Source organism: Leptonotus elevatus, chromosome 13, assembly GCF_054856555.1.
Source record: "Leptonotus elevatus isolate MCC_2025b chromosome 13, RoL_Lele_1.0, whole genome shotgun sequence".
Lineage (NCBI taxonomy): Eukaryota > Metazoa > Chordata > Actinopteri > Syngnathiformes > Syngnathidae > Leptonotus > Leptonotus elevatus.
In genome coordinates this window covers 9,802,893-9,826,198 of record NC_141251.1, presented here as the reverse complement: position 1 = coordinate 9,826,198, position 23,306 = coordinate 9,802,893, and the positions used below count along the sequence as shown (strand labels likewise).

The 23,306-nt window shown below is 38.8% G+C and overlaps 5 protein-coding genes across 9 annotated transcripts in view; 3 read left to right on the top strand and 2 right to left on the bottom strand.

Annotated features, from left to right (window-relative positions):
• Positions 1 to 4,900: 4,900 nt before the first annotated feature.
• Positions 4,901 to 7,359, top strand: prop1 (PROP paired-like homeobox 1). 2 transcript variants are annotated; one of them, XM_086093532.1, is made up of 3 exons: positions 4,901 to 5,052; positions 5,892 to 6,115; positions 6,791 to 7,359. In XM_086093532.1, the coding sequence occupies exons 1-3, from the start codon at positions 4,914 to 4,916 to the stop codon at positions 7,142 to 7,144; spliced, it is 717 nt and encodes a 238-aa protein (XP_085949658.1). In that variant the 5' UTR covers positions 4,901 to 4,913; the 3' UTR covers positions 7,145 to 7,359. The 2 variants fall into 2 exon arrangements, with proteins under 2 accessions (XP_085949658.1, XP_085949657.1); XM_086093531.1 differs by having other exon boundaries at positions 5,889 to 6,115.
• Positions 7,360 to 7,871: 512 nt separating this feature from the next.
• On the bottom strand, positions 7,872 to 10,186 carry mcfd2 (multiple coagulation factor deficiency 2, ER cargo receptor complex subunit). 2 transcript variants are annotated; one of them, XM_086093143.1, is made up of 4 exons: positions 10,072 to 10,186; positions 9,210 to 9,374; positions 8,950 to 9,109; positions 7,872 to 8,818 (listed from the first exon to the last, which is right to left on the bottom strand). In XM_086093143.1, the coding sequence occupies exons 2-4, from the start codon at positions 9,368 to 9,370 to the stop codon at positions 8,687 to 8,689; spliced, it is 453 nt and encodes a 150-aa protein (XP_085949269.1). In that variant the 5' UTR covers positions 9,371 to 9,374; positions 10,072 to 10,186; the 3' UTR covers positions 7,872 to 8,686. The 2 variants fall into 2 exon arrangements, with proteins under 2 accessions (XP_085949269.1, XP_085949270.1); XM_086093144.1 differs by having other exon boundaries at positions 9,210 to 9,371; positions 10,072 to 10,168.
• Positions 10,187 to 12,060: 1,874 nt separating this feature from the next.
• Positions 12,061 to 15,086, top strand: haao (3-hydroxyanthranilate 3,4-dioxygenase). Its single transcript, XM_086092596.1, has 10 exons — positions 12,061 to 12,249; positions 12,413 to 12,491; positions 12,670 to 12,753; positions 12,997 to 13,103; positions 13,248 to 13,337; positions 13,405 to 13,448; positions 13,536 to 13,681; positions 14,439 to 14,507; positions 14,642 to 14,724; positions 14,838 to 15,086. Exons 1-10 carry the CDS (start codon positions 12,161 to 12,163, stop codon positions 14,908 to 14,910), a joined length of 864 nt encoding a protein of 287 aa, XP_085948722.1. The 5' UTR covers positions 12,061 to 12,160; the 3' UTR covers positions 14,911 to 15,086.
• A 547-nt stretch (positions 15,087 to 15,633) lies between these two features.
• LOC147163747 (transmembrane protein 229B-like) lies at positions 15,634 to 18,130 on the bottom strand. The gene is made up of 2 exons (XM_086092603.1): positions 17,905 to 18,130; positions 15,634 to 16,388 (listed from the first exon to the last, which is right to left on the bottom strand). The coding sequence occupies exons 1-2, from the start codon at positions 18,020 to 18,022 to the stop codon at positions 15,907 to 15,909; spliced, it is 600 nt and encodes a 199-aa protein (XP_085948729.1). The 5' UTR covers positions 18,023 to 18,130; the 3' UTR covers positions 15,634 to 15,906.
• The window catches only part of ttc7a (tetratricopeptide repeat domain 7A), a 44,317-nt gene continuing 37,398 nt past the window's right edge, over positions 16,388 to 23,306 (top strand). Inside the window, exon 1 of one of the 3 annotated variants that reach the window (XM_086092595.1) lies at positions 16,388 to 16,423. In XM_086092595.1, coding sequence (XP_085948721.1) covers positions 16,403 to 16,423 — 21 coding nt within the window. In that variant the 5' untranslated portion in view covers positions 16,388 to 16,402. Of the gene's footprint in view, positions 16,424 to 22,080; positions 23,094 to 23,306 lie in introns of those variants that run through there. The other 2 variants (XM_086092593.1, XM_086092594.1) reach the window with 2 other exon arrangements.

Sequence of the window (23,306 nt, the reverse complement as noted above, 5' to 3'; positions counted from 1 at the left end):
CAAATACTCTGGCAATACAAGCTTGGTAATTTAATGTGTTGTTGTAAATTACAGCAAAAGCATAGACAATTCAATATGAGAAAATGAAAATATTAGCTATGGAATGTAAATGCAGCCATATCAGATATGTGTCGCTTGAAATCTACATGGAAATAGACAGTCAAAAAAACATATAGGCTCTTGGCATTTGCATCTACAGAGTAAATCCAGCCTGGGTCCTCTCAGCATGGGACTGCACTCTCACAGTTGTTTGAACCTTTGCCCAGGAAGTTATGTAATCACTGCTGCAATTAGCAGGATTACACAAAAATAGCAGGCCACTGTCTTCCAAATAGATGGAATTGTGGCACGTGAGCCAAAGGAGACACCAATGAATTATTGTGCCAATTGAGGGATTCCAACAGGCAGATTGATTTTCCACTCTTGCTGCTCTTTTTCTGTGACAGATATTCATTTTGTTGCTGTTTGTTGTGCGAGTCCCATCTAAAAAGTCATGATTGGTTCCATGAATGCTAAGAGATGAAAGGCACCCTAGTTTCTCTGTCCTTACGCAGCTGGGCGAGAAGATTGCTGGATGGATGAGGAGGTCCGGAGGCTGAGGGGGGTTTTTGTGGGGTGGGGTGGAGTGGGGCTACATTCCTTCCATCGGATCTGTGCTTCTGCCAACCGGGTCACTCCCCGTTCAGTCCCGGGAAACTGTGAGGGAAAAATTTCCTAAATGTGCCCATACTGAACTTAGCCACATTTTGCACAGTGTGCTTTTGAGTGTAAGTGATGATGATTGGTAACCCAGCACCTGGTATCATATGTCCTGCATGTTATTTGAGCACACGTTGGCAGGATAGGTTTGTGTGAACTGCGGATGTATAGTATGAGAGAGAGAGAGAGAGAGAGAGAGAGAGAGAGAGAGAGAGAGAGAGAGAGAGAGAGAGAGAGAGAGAGAGAGAGAGAGAGAGAGAGAGAGAGAGAGATGATAACTAGTTGTACAGCTAGTTAGCTAGCTAGCTAGATAGCAGAGAGAGAGAGAGAGATGATAACTAGCTGGACAGTTAACTAGACAGCTAGTTAGCTAGCTAGATAGATAGACGAGAGAGAGATGATAACTAGCTAGAGAGCTAGTTAGCTAGATAGCAAAGAGATAGAGAGAGAGAGAGCGAGAGAGAGAGAGAGAGAGAGAGTGAGAGAGAGAGAGAGAGAGAGAGAGAGAGAGAGAGAGAGAGAGAGAGAGAGAGAGAGATGATAACTAGTTGTACAGCTAGTTAGCTAGCTAGCTAGATAGCAGAGAGAGAGAGAGAGATGATAACTAGCTGGACAGTTAACTAGACAGCTAGTTAGCTAGCTAGATAGATAGACGAGAGAGAGATGATAACTAGCTTGACAGCTAGCTAGAGAGCTAGTTAGCTAGATAGCAAAGAGATAGAGAGAGAGAGAGAGAGAGAGAGAGAGAGAGAGAGAGAGAGAGAGAGAGAGAGAGAGAGAGAGAGAGAGAGAGAGAGAGAGAGAGAGAGAGAGCATTTTTAGCGAAACTTCTCCACATCATTCCTACATTGACAATAAGTGACAATTGAAGAGGATCTTGTTGCTTCCACTTTGACCAAACCGTCCATAACCTCAAATGCAATTCTTTCGGACACTGATTAAACCAAGACAAATTGCTGTCTCTATCTTGTACTTTGTGGCTGCAGTGGTTTTTTCGTTCCTGCAGACATCCCTGCTGCATTCAAGATGTGGAGAGGAGACAGCAGTATAAAGGAGAAATTCTGAAGCTCTGGAATATTTTGGATGCAGCCTGATAACAGACCGATGAACGTGTTTCTAGTTTGGGAATTGCTAAACAGGCTTTTGATATTAGCATTGGGCTATAATTCCAAAAAGTATTTCAACGTGTTTGTACTTTTTTTTCTTCTTTCTTTGAGAACAGCAAGCAATTCATCATGACACGGCCATCTGTCCCTTATAAAATCATCATTGAGGGCAGAACAGACATTTTTATCACATGATTTTTGATTTAAAGTAACTTTGTATTGCAAAACATGTATTGCACTGGTAGAGGGCGATGTTGGCTCAAGAGCATATTTCGACATAAATGAAAGATTATTTAATCTACTTTATCACAAATATGATTGTAAATCATTTTTGGTGCATCTCACAGCAATGAAAATCTTGCAAAGGTAGATGGAATGATCTCCTTTGTGACTTGCGGTTTCTGCTAAATATGGTCTTGATTTTTTTCTTCTTCAAGCCGTCTCCACTGGATGTCAAATTGTGAAAAACTGTGACACTGATTTCCACAATCATCAAAATATGAATAATTTTATTGGTCCAGTGTGGCATGATGGCCTAGTGGTTAACACATCTGCCTCAAAGTTTTGAGCACAGGGGTTTGAATCTTAGTTCTGTCTTCCTGTGTGGAGTTTGCATGTCCTCATGCTGTCTTACCCCCACATTCAAATTATTATTATTTTTTTTTTTGGGGTAACACCAGTCCTGTCCTGGTTGCCACTGCATTTTGTCCTTCATCCATACTATGGCTAAATTACCAGTGTGGATCTGGTCAAATGCATTTTGTGAGACTTTATACCGAGGAAGGAGAATACTAAGAATTAATTACCTTCACGCCTACCCTGCATAATGAGGAATTTGTTTCTGCTAATCTGACATAAAGCCTCTTGCAAAAACTACTGTTGCCCAATGGAGAGACTCCGGTGGTTTGAAGTGCCATTCTGATAGTGCAGTGCCCCCCTGTGGCCGCATCTCCACACAGCGTTTCCCAACGTTTATTGAAGCATTCCAGTGGCACTATAGGAAATAAATAAATAAATAAATCTCCCGGCACACAAGCAAAAGGCAGGACGCTGGACAGTGACGTGAGTGGGCGCCATATTGTCACCCAGGCTGCCATAACATCACTGTTAACGCAACGTAACGCAAGTGACATTTCCAGAATTTACCACATGTAAGGGATATTTTCACAGAAATTTCTCTCTCTAAATATACTGTGTATGTACTTCATGTTCATCTGGGATAGTAAGATTATCATCATGGCCAGTTAGTGAACTAAAAGAGAAATATCATATGATTTTTAATATATTTTACTTTGCACAAGGCCGAAAGGGGTGGTGTGGTGTTGTATTGAATACAATTGAACCCCCCCTTAAAAAAATTTAATAATACTAAAAAAAAAAATAATAATAATAATAATATTTTTTTTTAAATAAATAAAAATACATGAAAAAATAAAATAAATAAATAAATAAAAATAAAAATAAAAATAAAAATAAAAATAAAAATAAAAATAAAAATAAAAATAAAAATAAAAATAAAAATAAAAATAAAAATAAAAATAAAAATAAAAATAAATAAAAATAAATAAAATAAAAAATAAAAATAAATACCAAAAAAAAATATATATATATATATATATATATATATATATATATATATAAATAATAATAATAAAAATAATAATAATAATTTAAAAAATTAAAAAATGAAAAATAAAAAATAAAAAATAAAAAATAAAATGAGGTAATGATGCTAGATTTGGTTTAATTTATATTTTTGCATCCCGCACCTAGGCCGACACTTTCTGTTTTGTTTTGGGAAAGGGGTGCACCAGCACATCTTGTCCCAAAAACGGGTGGACAGCATCGAGCCAGCCATACGACAACCCATTTTGGTAAAAACCCACATACACGAATCCAAAACAAGGCTACTTCAGTCCTATACGACAAACATGGCAGAAATGGAAACACTGGATAGCAGCATGGCGTCTATAAATCATGTGGCCAATGACTTTCCTTTATCATGGACTTATATGAATGGACTACCACTGCCAGAGGGCAGCCATCTTTTGCCACATTTACTTCTGTTGTTCTCCGCTGCAAACCCTTATCAATGGAGTCATGATATGGAGTAATGAGAGCCTCTCAAAGAACGGGCTGTTTGCATCCACCTTTCAGACTAATTTCACTTAATGTGAATCAGAACTTTTTCATAGTAGGCTTTACTTTTATTTGATTGCTGGTGGCAATATGATAAAGATGAATCTTTGAATAGAGCTCGAAGTTATACCATATTAGAGAAAATTTATAAATAATAAAATATAAATATATATATTCACAGCCCTCGTGAGGATAAGCAGTTCAGATAATGGATGGATGGATATACTTAGCAATAAAATGTGCATGTAGCCCTTCTCCCAGACTTAATGGTACAACCGGTTGCATGCCATACATGGTGGCGTTTTCGATATAGAGGCAGAAAAAAAATGTTAAAACGCTGCAGCGAAATCAATGCATTCAAATTAGGCGGGCTTGCAGAGTGGCAAGTTGGCAACACAAGATGGCCGCCAATGGCTTCACTTAACCCAACGGCGTTGTTAGTCCATTCACACATAATGTCTGCATCCTTTATACGCGTTTGCCCTAAACTGGTTTCCAACTAATCGCAGGGGAAACAAGTCAATGCTTTCTCTTCTTTTTTTTTGGGATGGGGGAGTATTAAAGGCTTCTGTTGAAGCTGTAAGAAATGTTCTTCACCAAGAAAAGGATTATGTGATCATCCGCTTTCCTTGTCTTCTGTGCCGGTCTTACTTGAGGTTAGCAGTGTCTCCTTCCTTTCGGATAAACTCCAAACTGTGAAACTGCTCATCCATTATGTTTGTATCTTTTTAACCCCCCACCCAGGTAATCTGCCTCTAAGGAGAATGACCCAATTCTGATTGAAAAACTGTGTGTAAGTGATGTAAGAAAAACTTAGTATTAAATAAATAATAACCACAATGTTTGAGTTCACCCACCCCAAGTTACGTCCCAGTTATCCAACGTCTATCATCCACACCAACAGAGGCAAAGGTAAAGAGACACGTGACTTAACGGTTACTGGTGGTGGGCTGAATGTGTGAGTTTTGGATGGCCAGACTGCACTTACCATCCCATCAGGGAAGCAGTGCAGGCATGGCCCAAGTAAAAGTAACAGGAGACGTGATGAGGAGCCACCAGGACTCTGCTGACGTGTTCGCTAACGTCGCCACTGTCAGCTCCACTGCAGGTAAGTTCGCCAAACCGTATTTATTCATAATCCTCCTTTTTTTTACAAGGACCTATCAATCGTTTTTCATTTTTGGCATTTTATTAGAATACACGTACTGTAAAGAATAGAATTGATAGAATATAGAATGTTTACAATTTATTTGATCCACCCCCCTTTATTTATTTATTTATTTATTTATTATTATAGAGAGATAATTATCAATAAGATGAATACTGTCATAATAAAGATAATAATGTGTTCTCTAAGATACAGTAGTTTTCATCACAATTGGTCAAATAAAATTATATTAAAAAATTATAAAATTATATATATATATCTATATATATATATATCTATATATATATATATATATATATATATATATATATATATATATATATATATATATATATATATATATATATATATATATATATATATATATATATATATATATATATATATATATATATAAACAAGCGACGTAGACCACTCAAATTAGCCTTTTTTTTGTGTGACAGAGCAAGGTTAGCTCAGTCCCCCACTCTAGCAAATGAGTCCTTTTGCTGGTAGTTGTCTGCAACAAATCCCTCCGTTTCTGGTATCTGTTTCTCACGAGCTTGTGTTTGGCTGCAAAATGCTCCCTGGCTCTCATATTGCTTCATGGCAGTGGGAACCACGAAGTCTGGGTAATCCCTCTTTTATCGAAAAAGTCATCATTGAGCTCACGAGTTAAGTCGTGCTTTTTGCGGGATGCCAACCTTGGGAACGCAAGGAAATTACGAAACAGGAGCTGAAGAATTGTCTTGACGTACAAGGTGGAAAACCCTCACCTGCATTGTTCACGCTGAAAGCAGATATTGGAGATTCGTTGAGCAAAGGGTCATTGTGGGAGACCTCTGCAGCTGTTGGCCGACGGAACCGAACCTTTCAATCCCCGGTGAGGAGACGCCTGCGCACCACCTTCAGCCACAAGCAGTTGGAGCACCTGGAGATGGCCTTTGAGCAGAACCAGTATCCTGACATCTACTACAGAGAGGAGCTGGCCCGGATCACTAAGCTCAATGAGGCTCGCATCCAGGTACTGAGTCGACAATGAGGTTTATACTGTAGTTTGTGTCCGTTGCACTCAATCGACATTATTGTGTGTATCTCGCTTTGCCATTTGCCATTGAAAAGAGAAATGCCCAGTTATTAGACACTCACATATTTTTTCATATTTGCTGAAAAGAAAAGAAATCTCATTATTATTATTTTTGTTTAAGGTGTTTTGTAAAAAAACAAAATCCACGTTTTTTTCCCCTCACCTACCCCCCATTTTTCATGAAAAACGTACAATCAATGTTTTTGCCGTTTTTGGGAGAATTTTCTGGGTTTGTAAAAATAAATAAATAAAATCCATGATCATTCAATGGCAGTATTATAAATAGTCAAAGCAACACAAAACATTTGCAATACACTTTACAAGTGAAATTATATTTTAACATTTTAATTTACCTTCTTACACCACTTACCTCGCCAGCAAGTGTCTGCGTAGCAGAGCCGAATCTCGCCAGCAAGTGTGTGCATTAAAGTCTTTTTTTTGTCAGCTCCTTTTCTACACCGTTTCTGATTTTCATTTTTGTTTGGTCTTTATCGTCCCTTTTTTTTTTACCCAACAAAGCAGAATTAAAAAACATACTGTACACATGCAATGTAAATAAACGTGAAAGATTAGTATGATATCAATGATGTTATAATGATGTCTTGTCAACAGGTGTGGTTTCAGAACAGAAGAGCCAAACAGCGCAAGCATGAGCGGGTCTCCCAAAAAGTGCACCCACTGGGCGTGATGTCGGGTCACAGGGCGCTACTGAGCAGCATACACGTGGCGCCTCCCGTGGCCCGGCAGTACTACGGCCAGCCGCTGGCCCACATTCCCCACGTCACTGCTGTGCTGCCCGCCAGGGTGTACCCCCACCACCCCCAAGGTCCGTGCCCCCCGATCGCACCTCAGGCGACCTCTCAGCAGCATGAAGAATGGTACAGCCACGTGAGGAGTAACCTGACCTCAAGCATGTTCTCGTTGACATCCTTGCAGCCCTTGGAACCGTCCTCTCACTGGAGCTAAGCATTGTAGAGTCCTGAGTTAAGATTTTGCAAGTATCACTGAAAGCTTGTGTCAAATATACCACTACGCTTGGATGCATGTACTGTACTCTTTGTTTTCAGTCCTGTTGCTTTAATTTCTGATTTGTATAGTTTGATACCACTCTTTTTTCCCATTCTTCTACTTCCTGATTGTAAACCACAAGTTGCGAGTACAAGATGCCATCTAGTGGCAGAAATATAACCTCAACACAAATCAATATCACACTCGTTTTTTTATTTTTTTTTACAGTACAAGTGTATCTTTGTAATTTTAACTCAATTTTATGAATTATTACGAAATGACTGTATCAATGACTAAAAGATGCAGCCATATTTCTATTAGTTGAAATTTTTTTCCTACTTTTATTTTGAGTATGAAAACTTTTTTATTGTACATTTAGGACAGATATAAAAATTTGTCATTAATCGTGAGTTAACTATTGAAGTCATGCGATTAATTACAGTTAAACATTTTAATTGACTGCCACCCCTTTATATATATATATATATTACAGAACTCAGAGGCTGATATGGACAAAGTTAAGGGTTGTACATGTGTACCGAATAGTGTCCTTATAACATGCCCAGACGCAAATATTTAATGTCTCTTCATTATACTTAACTAGATGCTCAACTGTTTGAAAACTTGTTCTTTTTGTTGCAATATTAGTTGTTGCTTGTAAAATTGATGAAAGAAAACAATAGCATCTGTTGATTACATAATTTAATAGTTCACGTTCCAAAGAAAAACATGTATTATGCATTTATTTTTTTAAATATTTTATATTCAACAACCCGACTGAAGAACTGATAACAAGATGGGAAAATATATATTTATACAATAACAAACTGTACATTATCAAAAAATCACAGATGGATTTGACAGTTTTAAAGATGTTTTCATCGGGAGGCAGCTGACGCGTGTGCGCATTCATGAGTTTACAAACAGTCTCGTCCAGTGATAGAGAGGCAGCATTGCGTTACAATCACTCTACTATTTGACGCTTTGCTGTCATGCATCCGCCAGATACATGAGCACAGTGTATCATTTTTTTGACAATCATCAAGATACAACTTTTAGGAGGAAACCGCTTCACCCTAAAATGTTGCACGCACTGGAATTATACAGCACTTTTGGTTTATGTAATGGCTCCTTCACCTTCCCAGTGGCAGACATCTTTACAGTGGTATGCAACTTTGGCAAGACACTCCAAAGGGACAGGAAAAACATTTGATTTGTGTGAATCAGCCTTTGAAAAGGCACTAATTGTATGAAACTACGAGAATGGAAAATGCAGAGATTTTGCTCACATGGGTTAGCTTAAAAAAAGGGTACATTGCCCGTTTTGCTGTTTTAAACTGGCAAGTTTGTTAAGGAAATAAGGAATTCGCCACCTACAAGACTAACAGGCTTGCAGGAGGGAACGGTGGTTTTAAAGTGAGCCACTACAATAGTCTCTGCAGCTTCCTCGAAGCTTTGTTGTGGACAAAGAAACGAAAGATTATCGTGTGGAGAGACGTGTTATTCCAGTGATTTGGCAAACTCTGCGTAGTCTATGTAACCGTCATTGTTCTTGTCGTCATCCCTCAGAACATCATCGATGAGCCTTATCAGATCTTCCTCTCCTATTGGCTGACTGTGCTCTCCTCTCTCCTAAAATTAAAGAAAACAAAAGCAAAAGTAGCAATGTGAATACCAGCAGCTGGTCAATAGAGGGCGCTATAGGTTGTCATCCTACCTTTTCAGAGGAAAAGCTCATATTTGCACAAGAGTACAGCTCTTACCTCTCTGTGGACGTGGGTGATCGCTGTCGCCAACTCCAGCCCATCTAACAAGTTGTTGCCATCATAATCGTGCATCTTAAAATAGTGCAGCTGCAGCTCCTGAGGTGACATCTCTTTCTCTGGTTTGTCAATCACACCCTCCAGATGCTCCATAATGTGGCTGCAAGACGAGAGACAACCATTGCCGCACATTGCTGCTGCTGCTGCTGCTGCGTGTGTTCAAAGTCCACTGGAATGTGCAAAATCGAAGCATCGCTCACTCTTTATCCTGGACCATGTTTTTGTCGAGACGACCGTGGCCCGATATGTGAGCTGCACTCTCCACAATGGGGGGCTGCTGTCCCTGATGCTCAGCGTCCCCGTGAGAGTGGACACAAAGAAGACAAGAGGACAGGAAGAAGAGGAAACTGTGATGTCTCATTCTGCTGCAAGGCATAAGGACACATGTACAAAGTTACATTAAGGATTTTTGTGCTGCTACTCGAGTAAATAAACATTTTAGATTTTTGCCATTATGTATATTAAATTCCAAGTACCGTTGTTATAGAATGTATATACAAGAGGGAGATAGAGACAGGTATAAAGTACAATCAACCTTGGCAACAAATGTATCCACCTGTTGCAATTCATACAACAGAATCATTGCCTTGTGGCCAACTACGCAGATTTCACACAGCTGAATACATTTAAGTGTGCGCGATCAATCATCACCATTATTCCTTATACCTTTAGTGACGTTTTTGTTAGGTGGCGTGTCGTGAGCTTTTTTTTTCAAGTGACAAACACGGACAGGTTGATTTCAGCTGGACATGACAAAACTCAATTGTATTACACGCCGTGAATGAAACCTGTGTATCGTGAATAATCAAAGGAACGAATCACTGGAAATTCGGCGTAAGGAATCAAAGGCGTGCGTTTGCAAATATTTGGTTTCCCATGCATGTAAACACGAGAAAATGCAGAACATTGACCATGACTCAAAAGCCGAATGTTGTACTGTAGCTAGCATTGATCTTATCAGTTACATAGAGTCCAATGTGCCGCGCAAGTTATCATAGTTGAATGAGTTTTTAAATATATATATATATATCACACAGCTGAATATATTCGTATTGATTTCACCTGAATCCACGTTGAGTGTTCTTGTCGGGTCGCTGTAAACGATAAGCAGGCGCAGGTTTGACACAGACCTAGCTGCTTGCCGTAGTTCCACTTGGACACGACATCGCATTGTGATTGGTTGACGTACGTTGGCAAAGACTACGGAAGTGGAACAAGATATTTCCTTCCATTATTTTTGGTATGGGTTCTATAGCTTTTTGACACGTTATACAACTTGATTAAAACACGTTTATTACAAAACTAAATCAACGCACACAAATACGGTATAATATTACATAATGAGGAGTAGATTCTAAAATAAAAATGTAAACACAACGTGATTAAAAACACTGATGACTAACTACCGTGAGTGTTTTTTTGGGGGGAATGTGGGAGGAACCTGGAGTACCCGGAGAAAATCCAGATTACGCACTCGTTCACTTTTCTGATCCAGTGGTTCTTCTTTTGGATGACTTTTGAAATGGTGACTCGGATTCAAATTAAATCCTGCTTGGTGTCGCTCTAATGACCGCTGTACTGGGAGGCAGATGTGTTAACCAGTCACCACTGTGCTACTGGCAAAAAGGCATCAGTCAGTTATTTACCTGTACACAATGACTTGAAGAAAAACGAAAATAATGGATAATTTGACAGAATAATTATAAAAAATAAAATGTCAGACTTCTTCAATATGCAATGTTCATTATTACAATTACTATTCCAAATACTTCCAAGATTGAATTAAAATCAAAAGAATCACCACACAGCCTCTGGCAAGCTTTGTGGTAGAGGGAAAAATGTACTGTCTCTCTTGCTAAATAAATGTCCACTTTTCACTTTATCGCTGACCCTGTATTGGGAACCAGCTGGTCATAATGAACTTGGTTATGTGTGTTTTTACTGTTGTGTGCTGCCATTAAGGTGTTTTTTTTGGGGGGGGGGGGGGGGGGGGCATAATTATGCCAAAATGCAGAGGTGCGCATTCCGTTGATCCATCAAAGACGGACGGCCATTTTGGTGATGATTAACGATTGAATTTCAGGAAACTTCAAAAAATTGTCGGACTAAGCATTGCCGGAAGTGGGTTTTTGCCCATCAACGTAGTTCATAGGCGAAGTTCCTTGTTAAACCTGGGAAAACAGGGATGAGGAAGAAAACTAAACACAGAAGTGATTTATATATATATATATTTTTTTAAAAGCTGGAACGATAAGGGGTTGTTAGTTAGTATCCTTGTGAGGCTACTATTGGCATTATTATGCTCAAACGCTAGTAATGAATATTTAGTTAAAGCTGTATTTCCGGCAGAAGAGGTATCATTTAGAATAGGAGTACCCAACCGGTCAAATATATATAATAAATAATAATAATAATAATAATAATAATAATAATAATAATAATAATAATAATAATAATAATATTTATAATAATAATAATAATAATAATATTTATAATAATAATAATAATAATAATAAACATATTTTATATATTTTTTTTATTAAAAACAGCTATAAAGGTGGCCCAGAATTTTATCTCACTCGTAGCAGTCCCCACTCCCAAACCACATCATGATGCAGGTTGCGGGAGGTTGGCTGCTTTAAAAATAGATCTTGGGGCAAAAAAAGGTTGGGCACCCCTTATTTAAAACATTATGCTAATATTTATTCATAAGAAAATGCTAACTGCTCGGAATGCAAATGCATATTGACGCGCTTGAATACATGCTCACTTTTAAATAATAATAATAATAATAATAATAATAATAATTAGTATTATTATTATTATTATCATCATTATTAAATAATAATAATAATGATAATACTAATTATTATCATTATTATTATTATTGTTATTATTTTGCTTTCCTTTATTTTATTATTCAACAGCTCTCCTGTTACAATCCAATCCAAAAAAGGGTGAAATGTGTGTACATTGTTATGGTAATATGCAGGTGACCTTTCACCACTATAAAACTCCTCCCACTTGCCTACACCCACTTTTGCATTTTGGACTTTCAGTGACAGTCAAACTGCCGAATATACTCGCAGCAACCGAAAAGAGGCCATTCTGACGTAATACAGCAGCAGGGCCTCAAACGTCGATTGAAATAATGAATAATAGTCATCTTCTTGTGAACGTGGAGAAATGGTTAGCAGAGAACCAGAATGCTTTCTTGCCACCAGTCTGCAACAAACTCATGTGAGTAAGCTGTTTCATATTATTTGCATTAACAATGCTATTTTATATGCTACAGAGGAGATTTTCAGGGCGGCAATCATCAAGAAAGAGAATAAGATAGATCACGTTAGATCACATGATGTTACATAATCTGACTCCCCCCCCCCCCCCCCCCCTCATTCAGGCACTTTTCCCAGTTAAACATTATGTTTGTTGGAGGACCAAATACCAGGAAGGATTACCATATCGAAGAAGGGGAGGAGGTATTACTATCATTGATTTGCAATCAATGTCACCACACACTATCCTCTCCTTTTGTTGTTATTATTTAATAGTGGTTCTGTTGAAACAGGCAGAACTTTCCCTTCATCCATGAAACCTCTTATTCCCACATGATACGGAAGGTATACAAAATGCGTCAAGATTGTGTATGTCCAACAGCTCTTTTACCAGGTGAAGGGGGATATGTGTCTGAAAGTGATTGAAAATGGCAAGAGCAAGGATGTGCACATCAAGGAAGGAGAGGTAATAGTTGAATTGTTATCTCTGTGTATGTGGGCTCTCGCTCTGGGTTCCATGGGTTTGCAAAAAAAAAAATGGCGTCCAAGGCTGGAAACTGAAGGTGGTCTTCGTGTGACAGGGGATCAGTTCAGGATGTGCATGATCATTACAAATAGTCCCTTCCGTGGAAATCTATTAGTGAGACGGGTCATCATGTATCAGTTACATTCATAGCGCTTCTCTTGAAATCGTCTTTTCCATTTTCAGATGTTTCTGCTGCCAGCTCGGATCCCCCACTCGCCTCAGAGACAGGCCAACACCGTGGGACTAGTGGTAGAGAGGAAACGACTGCATACTGAAACGGATTGCCTCAGGTGACGCATTGGAACCAAGTTGGGAAGAATGAAAATGACAGAAGAAACCATTAAGACAAAAAAAAGCAGTGTTTGTATGGCATGGTTTTGTTTTGTTACTTTGGTGTCTGCATCTGGTTCAAAGTCATGCGCCGGTGCCTTCAGGTACTACGTTGACAACACGACCGACATCCTGTTTGAGAAATGGTTCTACTGTGACGATCTCGGAACCCAACTGGTGCCAATAATCCAAGAGTAAGAAATCTTATTTTATAATCACTCACTCTTGGCGCTCTATTCAAGATCAACTTTTTATTATCAGGTTCATGGCATCAATGCAGTACAAGACTGGAAAACCTGATCCGAGTGAGCTGTCGTTTCTCATCTGCACTGCTTGAGGTTTTTCAGAATTTTACAATCAGTATTATTATTATTATTATTATTTTTGGACAGGTGAAGTCTTCAGGGAGCCTCCATTCCAGATGAACAGCATGAACGTGATGTCGCCCTTCTGCTTTAAGTCCTGGCTGGAAAAACAAAAGCCATTTCTTGCCAATGGCAGCCCAATTAACATGTTTGGAGCTCAGTTTGAGACAGAGGTAGAATGAAACCTTTCATTCGTAACGTTACATACTAGGGGCGGGAATCTTTGAATGTCTCACAACTCGATTCCGATTTTTGGGTCCGCGATTCGATTCAGAATCGATTTTCGGTTGAGAATGATTTTTGATTCAAAATTATTTGATTGGCAATGATTTTTGCTTCAATTTATAGATGTGCAAAGAATCGTAATGATCTCCTCCGGTCTGATTCGCTAATGCTAATTAGCGCGCTACTCACGGCATTTTTATCACTCGATAAACGGCTCGACGCTGCAAAAAAAACAACTTTTATTGAAATAACTTGATCGTGGCTACGTGGCTACAACTTAACAGTGTACCAGACCGCGTGGAATCACACTGCCCCATAAGTGGTCAAATCGAGTACAACATTAACAGCGCTCCCAATAAAGGCACACACAAACAAAGGCAAGACAGTATAAAATAATTGAAATAAAATCTATTTTGGGACATTTAAAATCGATTCTGAATCGTGCTAAATGAGAATTGCGACTCTTATGAGAATCGATTTTTTGGGCACACCCCTATTTACATACATAAACTCTCTTGCCACAATACATACCCCTGTAATATCTTTTTTTTTTTTTCTTTCTTTAGACATACACCTGTAATATCTAATGACACCCACATATGCATACATACAAGAAGGATTTTGAATGACAATGTCAAAGAGGTGCTAATAATTAAGCAATATGAAACACAAACATAGTAATACATCTATTTGTGATCTTGACAGGCAACCATCTTTGGACCTGGTTTGTCTGACTCATCCTTGCCACAAAGTGATGTGTGGATTTGGCAACTGGTATGTTTTTTTTAGTGTGCATAGCTTCACGTATTAAGCACCATGTGATACTTCCATTATTAAAAAAAAAAATATATCGATATACGTCTGTTGACTTATAAATTTGATCTCCTCGTATGCTTTTTCTCCATTAGGAGGGATCATCAGGTGTTACCATGAATGAAGAGGAGTTGAATCTCTCTGCTGGAGACAGTTTACTCATTCCTGAGCTTACCCAGTCAGTACATCCTATTATACGCAATAGGAATGAGACAATCAGATTTTCTGTCATTGGCGACATTCACGGCGAGCATATCAGTGGTTCATATCTTTTCATATCTACTCCTGTAGGTACAAGTGGAAGAGAGACGAGGAGACTATTGCACTGGTTGTGGTTCAAAATCCTGAGCGTAAAAGACCCTGATCTGACCTGTTGCCAACGACACTCTCAATATACAGCATAATGCAATTGTGCATTTTTTTAAACAAAAAAAAAGGAAAGTTTTTAACCCTATAAAGCCAAACGTACCAGAGCCCTCTATTTCATGAGTATAATAAAAAAAAAAAAAATCCATTAAAACCCTGACGTATATGGTTTGACACATGCATTGCACGGATAATCCATTAGAGGGCAGTATCACCCAGTTGATAGCATTTCCAGCAATCTTACAAGATTGCCCCAATTGAGAAAGGAGAGACACGTATACTTATTAACAGTTGGAAATGTTCCTTCTGCTTTTTGGAAATACTGATATGCTTGATATGTTTATTATGATATTTTTGACAGTTATAAAGGTTGCAATTGCGACCTGATATATCAAATATGACACAAATCAGAAGTCATAATGTGGAAGTTGATATTAGAGAGAGAGAGAGAGAGAGCGAGAGAGAGAGAGAGAGAGAGAGAGAAAGAGAGAGAGAGAGAATAACTAGCTGGACAGCTGGCTAGACAGCTAGTTAGCTAGATAGCAGAGAGAGAGAGAGAAAGAGAGAGAGAATAACTAGCTGGACAGCTAGCTACGCAGCTAGTTAGCTAGATAGCAGAGAGAGCGGGAGAGAGAGAGAGAGAGATTGTATGAGACTATATGTGTCCGGTGATTGTATTGTAGTTCAGAAAATGGATGGATAGTATAAAAAAAAGAACAGATTGTCTCTGTTAATGTAACAATTTTACTTTGTTTGCACTGTTCAAACAATCCATTTTTAAGGTGAGCAAATTTATCCAATACTTTCGTAACACATTCGAGTCACATTTCCTTCTTGCCTTGGCTTGAAGATGTATTGAGAAGATGGAAAATTAGTCCAACATAACCGCATATAAAACAATGAAAAAAACATTGCATAAACTCGCTTTTTCGTTGTTTGTTCCAAAATGATGATTAATTATGAGAGCAGCTCTCGCGAGCTCGTTTTTAGATGTTCACTTGCACATTCTTATCCTCAGAGTGTTTTTGATCACATGCTGCTCCGCTACGAAGGCTGCAACCGCCCAGGGTAGCGCATACTCCAGAGTCACCAATCCTCCCAGATTGTATTCATAACCCGAGTAGTCCCAAGGGCAAGCCCCCAGCAGCCTAAGGCCACTCCCCCAGCTGAACTCCCACATGTAGATGAACAGCGTGTAAGTTATCAGACGCACAGACAGCGGTCGCTGATGAGTCAGCAGCCAGCCTCTCAGACTCTCCATGAGGTAGATTGCAGTGGCGTACATAGGCAGGGCCCAAAGGCTGCTGTACCCCATCATCCTCCTGTCCCGGAGGCTGCACCAATCCAGCACAGCAGTGAAAGTCACCTCGCAGAAGCAGCCGTGCAACGCGTACACGTAGAGACGGGCCAAAACGGAGAGGGAACACGTGGAGGTTCTCCCGCAAAACTTTGTCGGCTCATCATCTCCTCCGTGTCCTGTGACCAAACACATGTTAGTGCAACAGGTGCCGGTGAGTCCCATTGCAGTCGCGAATGTAAAAATGAAAAACGACTTCGAATCGATATGTGTGTGTGTATACAGCCGTGATCAAAAGTTGACATACACTTTTAAAGAAAAAAGTCATGGATCCTTTAAAGCTACTGAACGTAGAATATATATTAAAAAAAATTAAACTGCACATATTGTTCTTCACATACACACCACGCACATTACGTCACATCCGCAGACAGGGCGCGGGAAATTCGAACCCGATTCCATTCTGAAAACTATTGGCCTTGGCTTGCAGGAGTACCCATTGTGAACAGCTAAGGTGTTAATCGACTAATTAGAAGGCATTTCAGTCAAATAAAAAGCTTACTGTAAAGTTATTTTTGGAGAAAAAAAAGTTCCATATTGCAGCTTTAAGCGATTAATCGTGATTAATCTAAATTCTAAGATGTGTTTGATCTGATTTGGAAAAAAATCGATTCTCATAAGAATCGCGACTCTCATTTAGTACGATCCAGAATCGATTTTAAATGTCCCAAAATCGATATTTATTTAAATTATTTTATACAGTCTTGCCTTTGCCTGTGTGTGCCTTTATTTGGAGCGCTGTTCATGTTGTACCCGGTTTGGCCACTGAGGGGCAGTGTGGTTCCACGCGGTCTAATACACTGCTAAGTTGTAGCCACCTTAGAGAGTTGAAGGAAAAAGTCAGGATCAAGTTATTCCAATAAAAGGTTTTATTTTTTTCAGCGTGGAGCCGTTCTTTTGAGTGATAAAAGTGCCGCGAGAAGCGCGCTAATTAGCATTAGCTAGTCAGACTGGAGTAGATCATTACAATTCCTTGCACATCTATATATTGACGCAAAAATCATTGCCAATCAAATCATTTTGAAGCAAAAATCGTTCTAAAGCGGAAATCGATTTTGAATCGAATCGCAGGCCCAAAAATCGGAATCGAATCGATCAATCAAGTATCTTTTTTTTTTCAAACTCGCTGATTTGCGATTAACCCCAAAAATATTAATCTATCTATAAATCTACAGTGATAAACAAGTTATTTAAATCATATTCCTCCATCCAAAAATCCTTAAAACCGATAAATATAATATAAAACTATAGGCATTGTTTTTCCGAACTGTACACTTGCCCCCATATTTGATTTCATTGTCATTACAATATACACAGTACACACATTCCATTCCACACAAGGACCGACAGTCTTGTGGGCCTTATCTAATTAGGATTAACGAGACAGTAGGTCAACTTAGTAAATCAGAGACTTCGTAAGAGCACTCTAGCGTTTACAACTCAAATCGAGGGAATCTCTCGCACAAAAACAGATCAGGCAGATTTCAGCGCAACTTCATTGTGTTTCCTTGACACACACAGTTAACTACGACTCAAGCTCCATCACTTCATCATTGCCAGTAGCTTTAACACCGAGTCACCAAGTGTGAACGCGAGCAGTCATTAAACGCGAGTTAACATGCCATTAACTCTCACCTGAGTGGGCGCCACCTTGTGCTCTCCTCTCACTTAGTGTTCTCGCCTCCATCCTCGCACAGCATGCGTTTCCCCGTGGCTTTGTAATAATCCCTTGTGTGTGTGCGTACGTGCGCATCCTGGGCTAAACATTAAGCTGATCCATGTTAGACAGAGAAGTGCCCATCCCAGGCTGAGATCGAGGACACCCAGCGAGCAAACCTGGACCACCTGATAAAAAAAATTGTGTGGCACAAATGCCATTATCGATTGCTCATGTAAATGTTTGCTTTGAGCACTTTAAGTCAATGTGCCCGTCCTTGTATTGATGCGTGCTCAAAACCAAACATACGGTCATGCACTGTATATTGTGCAGAAGTTCCATTCTGGTGTGTCATTATTGGGTCAGTTTCAATGTAGCAATAGACCCAAGGGGAAAGACATAAATTGCCACTCCACATTGTTAATTCAAAAAAAAAAAAAAAAAAGCTTCATAGTTTGAACTACTGTAGGCATATTAAATGCTTATTCAGGAGCTAAACATTTCCACACAAATGCACATGTCAAAAAAAAAATGCACGGCACACAACGTTGCCATGTGAGTGCCGATTTAGGATGTTTATTTAGTGTGACCACCGAAAACCAGTTTGATGAATGGTAGACCTCCAGATCAGAGTCCAGGGAGTCAGCAAACATGCATGTGGAAGGAGAATATGCCATCAGAGTCAATGGCCATAAAGATAGATACATACATACATCATTTGATTTGGGAAATTGGGAAATGTGAGGAAAGGCCTCATTTGAATAAGATTTTAATAATACGAATGACAAAATAAGATTTATTTATACCTTGAGTTAAGAGTTTATATTTTTACTGACTGGAGTGTATTTTCAATTCATTTTATCACTTGCTAATTTGGAGGGCATCAGAAGTGCTGGTTTCTCCATTGCCTCAGTGCCATTGATGATCACGAGTCATTGGCTTGACCGATTTTGGTAGCTAACATGCTAACATGGCTATAATCTCAGCTGTTTCCCTGAACCCAAAGCGGCCTTATTAACTCATTCACTGCCATTGACGACTATAGACGTAAACAATTCATGTGCACTTAGTTAACTCTTTGACCGCCATAAACGTTATAAAACGTTCAGCATAAACCTAGGGAAGGGCGCCGAGGACGTTAAAAGACGTCCCCTATGTTTTTTTTGTTTTTTTTTTGAAAACGGGTGCAGGAAAGCCTTGGGCAGCTGTGCTGAAAGTATCAGGCAGATCTGATTAGTAAAAGACTCGTTTTGGCCCCTAGAGGGCAGCGATGACTCTCTTTGCACAAGGTTGGATGGGCCGCCCACCGTGGGCGTCAGTAGAAGACGTGAGGCGGAGCTAGAGTGTTGAGGAGACAATGGCTGATAAAGCCACAATGGCTGACCAAGCAACCGGTTGCAAGCAGCTCACGCTTGAGCATTTTTTTCAAAGACGGAAAGCATCAATCAATACTAAAAAGCGCATTGATGTCGACGATGATGATGACTCCGAGCTTGACGCCAAAGTTGGAAGCCTTGACGCGACTGTTATGATCACGTAGTAAGCCCCACCGGCTAAGCGCGGCTAGCGCTGCTAAGGCCGGAAAACGCGCACAATAGCCGACCGGGTACTTCTACACAATCGGACATTCGATCGGGCGATGGAGAGTTGGCATCGACCAATGCAGATTGATGATGATGGTGAATCCTGAGGTTGACGCCACAGTTGGAAGCCTTGACGCGACTGTTATGATCACGTAGTAAGCCTCACCGGCTAGCGCGGCTACCGCTGCTAACGCCGGAGCTTTCACATGCGGACATTTTGTCGGACAATGAAGAGTACCCCGAGTCCAATGCATATTCATCGGAGGAGCGGGTACAGTCTGATCACGGAGAAGACACTGTTTCTGGACTACGATGCCACCATGAATGTAGTGGATAAAATGGATCAAAACATCTCTTACAACCCGGTGTAGCAACTGAAGGACACGAGGAAACGAGACGTAACGAAACCGTAGCATGATCCTGATATTAGACTTGATGGCAACACACACTGCAGTATATACTTGCTATTCCCCGGAAAAAAACGGCCTGCAAGAAAGTGGAGCACGCGAAGAGGCAATCTGTTGTGCAAATGCTGTTGCGTCTTCTTGCACGCAGGAGAGTGTTACAAAAAGAAAAACTGTCGTTGAAACATCCACATATTTGTAAATAGCACCACAGTTGCACACATTTGTAAATAGTTTGCCAAATTGTTGTCAAATTGTTACACTGTTGAATGTAAATAAACGTATTTTGCTATCAAAAAACACTTTTTCATTCTTGGTGGTAGTGTTTTATAGAAGTAAAGCACTATTTAGGTGTTTGTGGCATCATTCATGGACAAAAAGAAGTGTAAAATTCACTAGAATGCATGAAATAATATCGTTTCACTAAAAGCTTGATTTCTCCGTATTTTGGTCCAAAACAGGCGAAATTGGGTCAAACTAACCATTTTCTATTGTTGATTACTAAAGAACGGAATAAGGTAGAAACAAACTTTTTTTTCTGATGAAAGATGAAAGTCCAATCTTTCATTTGGTAGTACGTGTGTTTCCATAGTCCAAACAGAACATTTTCTGTGGACCTTGAAAGATCAGTCAAAATGCTTAAATCGGCTGGCACTGACGGCATCCCTTTTCTGAAAACGTCTGGCAGTCAAAGAGTTTAAAAAAAAAAAAAAAAAAAATTCATTTCATTTTTCCAAACATTTTTTATTGTACAGATATAATTTTTTTTGAAGTCATAAGATTAATTACGAATAAAAAATGTAATCGTCTGATTATTTTTAATATCTTTTTTTTAATTAGGGGCATCAGGCAATTACATTTTTTATTGTAATTAATCACATGACTTTACGAGTTAACTAACGATTAATCACAAATTTTACATTTGTTCTGAATGTACAATAAAAAAAATCTAGGTTTTCATACTCTTGTTAGCAAAAGTGGAAAAAAAAAAGTTAAACTAATAGAAATAGTTCAAATGAATTTTTGACATCTATAGCCGTCAATGGCAGTGAATGAGTTAAACTTTGTTGAGCCATTGAAATCATTTTATTGGTCAACGCGAATCAAACAAACTCACAATTTAGTGGTTGAAAGTATTTGTCATGAGTTTAATTGAGGTGCAGGCAGATTCGTGTAGTGGATGTCATCATATGTTATTCGCCGATATATGACAGCAGCGTGCCGCGCATCAAACTTGCTGAATCATTGTAGCAATCCATTATTATAATTTTATATTTTTCTGCTTCCACCATGAAGACCGTATGCATCTCTTTATTTAAAAGGAATGAGAGGAACGGCCTCCTTTGGCTAGGAAGCAAGTCGACTGTGTTCACGCCCATAACAAAGCAAAAGGTGTTTCTCTTTTTTACAACTACTGTAAAATTATGACATATAGTTACTTAGTTATTTTTGCTCCAACAACGAATTGACTTTCTTCAACTAAAAGTTATATTTTGTACAACTACAAGTTTCCTTTGCTCCAACTGCAACATTTATTTTCTACAGGTACAAGGTACTTTTGTACCCTTTTTACCTCCATATTAATACAAAACATCTTATGATTACCTGTCATTAGGTGATATGACCTACATGTGGCACTGTGATCTGACAAATGTGAAATTCAGATACCTATTTATGGAGAAAAAAAGCTTTAGCGTCATCTGGTGGCAACTTGGTGCCAAGCAACTATGCTGAACTGAGGGAAGTACCTTCTTTATTTAAGCCACGATGTGTATTAGAAAAAAGGTGCTTTGCTGCTGGCATCTAGGCAATTACAAACCTTTTCGCTTGCGTATCAATTTCTCACGGAGAGACACAACTAAATGTAGTGAGAATTTCTGAGAAATAAGCAATAAGTAAACTGTAAACAACTGAAACGTCAAATGAACACTTTATTGGACTAATATTATAATAATAATAATATTCGAGTAAACACTAAGGAACTTTCAGTTTGCGTTGATTATGGCAAGTCGGTAACGTTATGCCTGAAGGAAGACCAAATTTCTCATGAGGACAAGTTCATTGCGTCATTTTTGAGCCACAACATTCAAATTGACTTCCGTCTTTGTAACGAATGGGTTAAAGGAGAAGTGACGTATGCCATAAAGCAGTCAGTACATTCGTAGTTTTTTTGTGTTTCTTTCTCAAAGTTGTTTAGTGCCAGTAAAAATGACATAGACCCCCTCAGGCCATGGCAAACGTACCATTCAACTAGTTTTAAGTCGATGTTTCATCAGAAGAGGTATGAAAATATTTTATTAAGATTGAAAAGTTTCTTAGTGCTAATTTAAATATAAATCAAACAAATCTATTTTATTTTTCCCAAATTATACCTCCTCTTGTCATAAAAATGTTAAACTACAAACCCCAATTCTAATGAAGTTGGGATGTTGTGTAAAATGAAAATAAAAGCATAACACAATGACTTGCTAGTCAGTTTCATCATATTTAAATTCAAAACAATACAAAGACTGTATTTTACGTAAATATTTGTATTTATTTCTCCTTTTTTTTTTTATACATCAGTGTAATTATTTTTATTTTCTCCAAAACATTTTAGTTGGTTAATGAAGGAAATTTGAGTAAATGTAATGTTTCGTGCTACAAATTAGATAATAAAGAGTGGAAATTGGTTATTAAAATTAGTTTTGTTCAAGTGGAGTTGCCGTAGTCCCAAAGACGAATGACAACGTTGAGCAAGTTGTTGAGTAGTGACTCAGTCCGCCAACAGGGGACGCCAAGGAGCCTCCACGACCCTACAACACCCTACAACACTGCAACAGCGAGCCCCTTCACTTGAGAAAAAGGACATTCTCTAAAAGCAAATGTCAAGTTTCCAGAGAGAAAATGACCCAGCAAAATCCCTATTCAGAAGACTTGAGGTTTTATTTTAAGATATAAAGTAGATGATTTCCATAATAGTTTGTCTTCCCTGTGCTGTGACTTAGAAATGCAATGTTATAGTTTGCGCTGTGTCTATGTACTGTAGAGTGTGCTATGTGTTTGTATATCTCACCCTTTTCTCTCTTCAGCTCTGTTATGTGTTAGTTTGGTCCTTCCTCGAAACCGGGCGGATAATGACAACCAGCACGCGAATACTGCTGAGTCCGGCCGACAATGTGGGAATGTGGGTCGTTTTCAGTGAGACGACCTTTTTACTGTTTTCATACATGCTCTATATATACTTTATTAGACACAGAAATCGTTGCATTGCTGTTTTTTTCCCCTTGTTTTTTTTTTTTTGTTTTCTTCAGTTTTTTCAGCTCCTGCGTATGTGATCCACTTAAAGTATTAACTGAAAAAGATTAAGAGCAGGTGCCTAACTCTTGACTCCTTAAACCATATGTGACTGAA

Coding starts and splice junctions, on each gene's coding strand:
- prop1 (XM_086093531.1), top strand. CDS start 4,914: ATGGCCAGACTGCACTTACCATCCCATCAGGGAAGCAGTGCAGGCATG. Junction 5,053..5,888: donor CACTGTCAGCTCCACTGCAG/GTAAGTTCGCCA, acceptor TCACGCTGAAAG/CAGATATTGGAGATTCGTTG. Junction 6,116..6,790: donor TCAATGAGGCTCGCATCCAG/GTACTGAGTCGA, acceptor TCTTGTCAACAG/GTGTGGTTTCAGAACAGAAG.
- LOC147163747 (XM_086092603.1), bottom strand. CDS start 18,022: ATGCGCACGTACGCACACACACAAGGGATTATTACAAAGCCACGGGGA. Junction 16,389..17,904: donor ACAAGGTGGCGCCCACTCAG/GTGAGAGTTAAT, acceptor GTTTGGTCACAG/GACACGGAGGAGATGATGAG.
- haao (XM_086092596.1), top strand. CDS start 12,161: ATGAATAATAGTCATCTTCTTGTGAACGTGGAGAAATGGTTAGCAGAG. Junction 12,250..12,412: donor CCAGTCTGCAACAAACTCAT/GTGAGTAAGCTG, acceptor CCCCTCATTCAG/GCACTTTTCCCAGTTAAACA. Junction 13,338..13,404: donor CTGGTGCCAATAATCCAAGA/GTAAGAAATCTT, acceptor TTTTATTATCAG/GTTCATGGCATCAATGCAGT.
- mcfd2 (XM_086093143.1), bottom strand. CDS start 9,370: ATGAGACATCACAGTTTCCTCTTCTTCCTGTCCTCTTGTCTTCTTTGT. Junction 9,110..9,209: donor AACATGGTCCAGGATAAAGA/GTGAGCGATGCT, acceptor CTCGTCTTGCAG/CCACATTATGGAGCATCTGG. Junction 8,819..8,949: donor TCACCCACGTCCACAGAGAG/GTAAGAGCTGTA, acceptor CTTTAATTTTAG/GAGAGAGGAGAGCACAGTCA.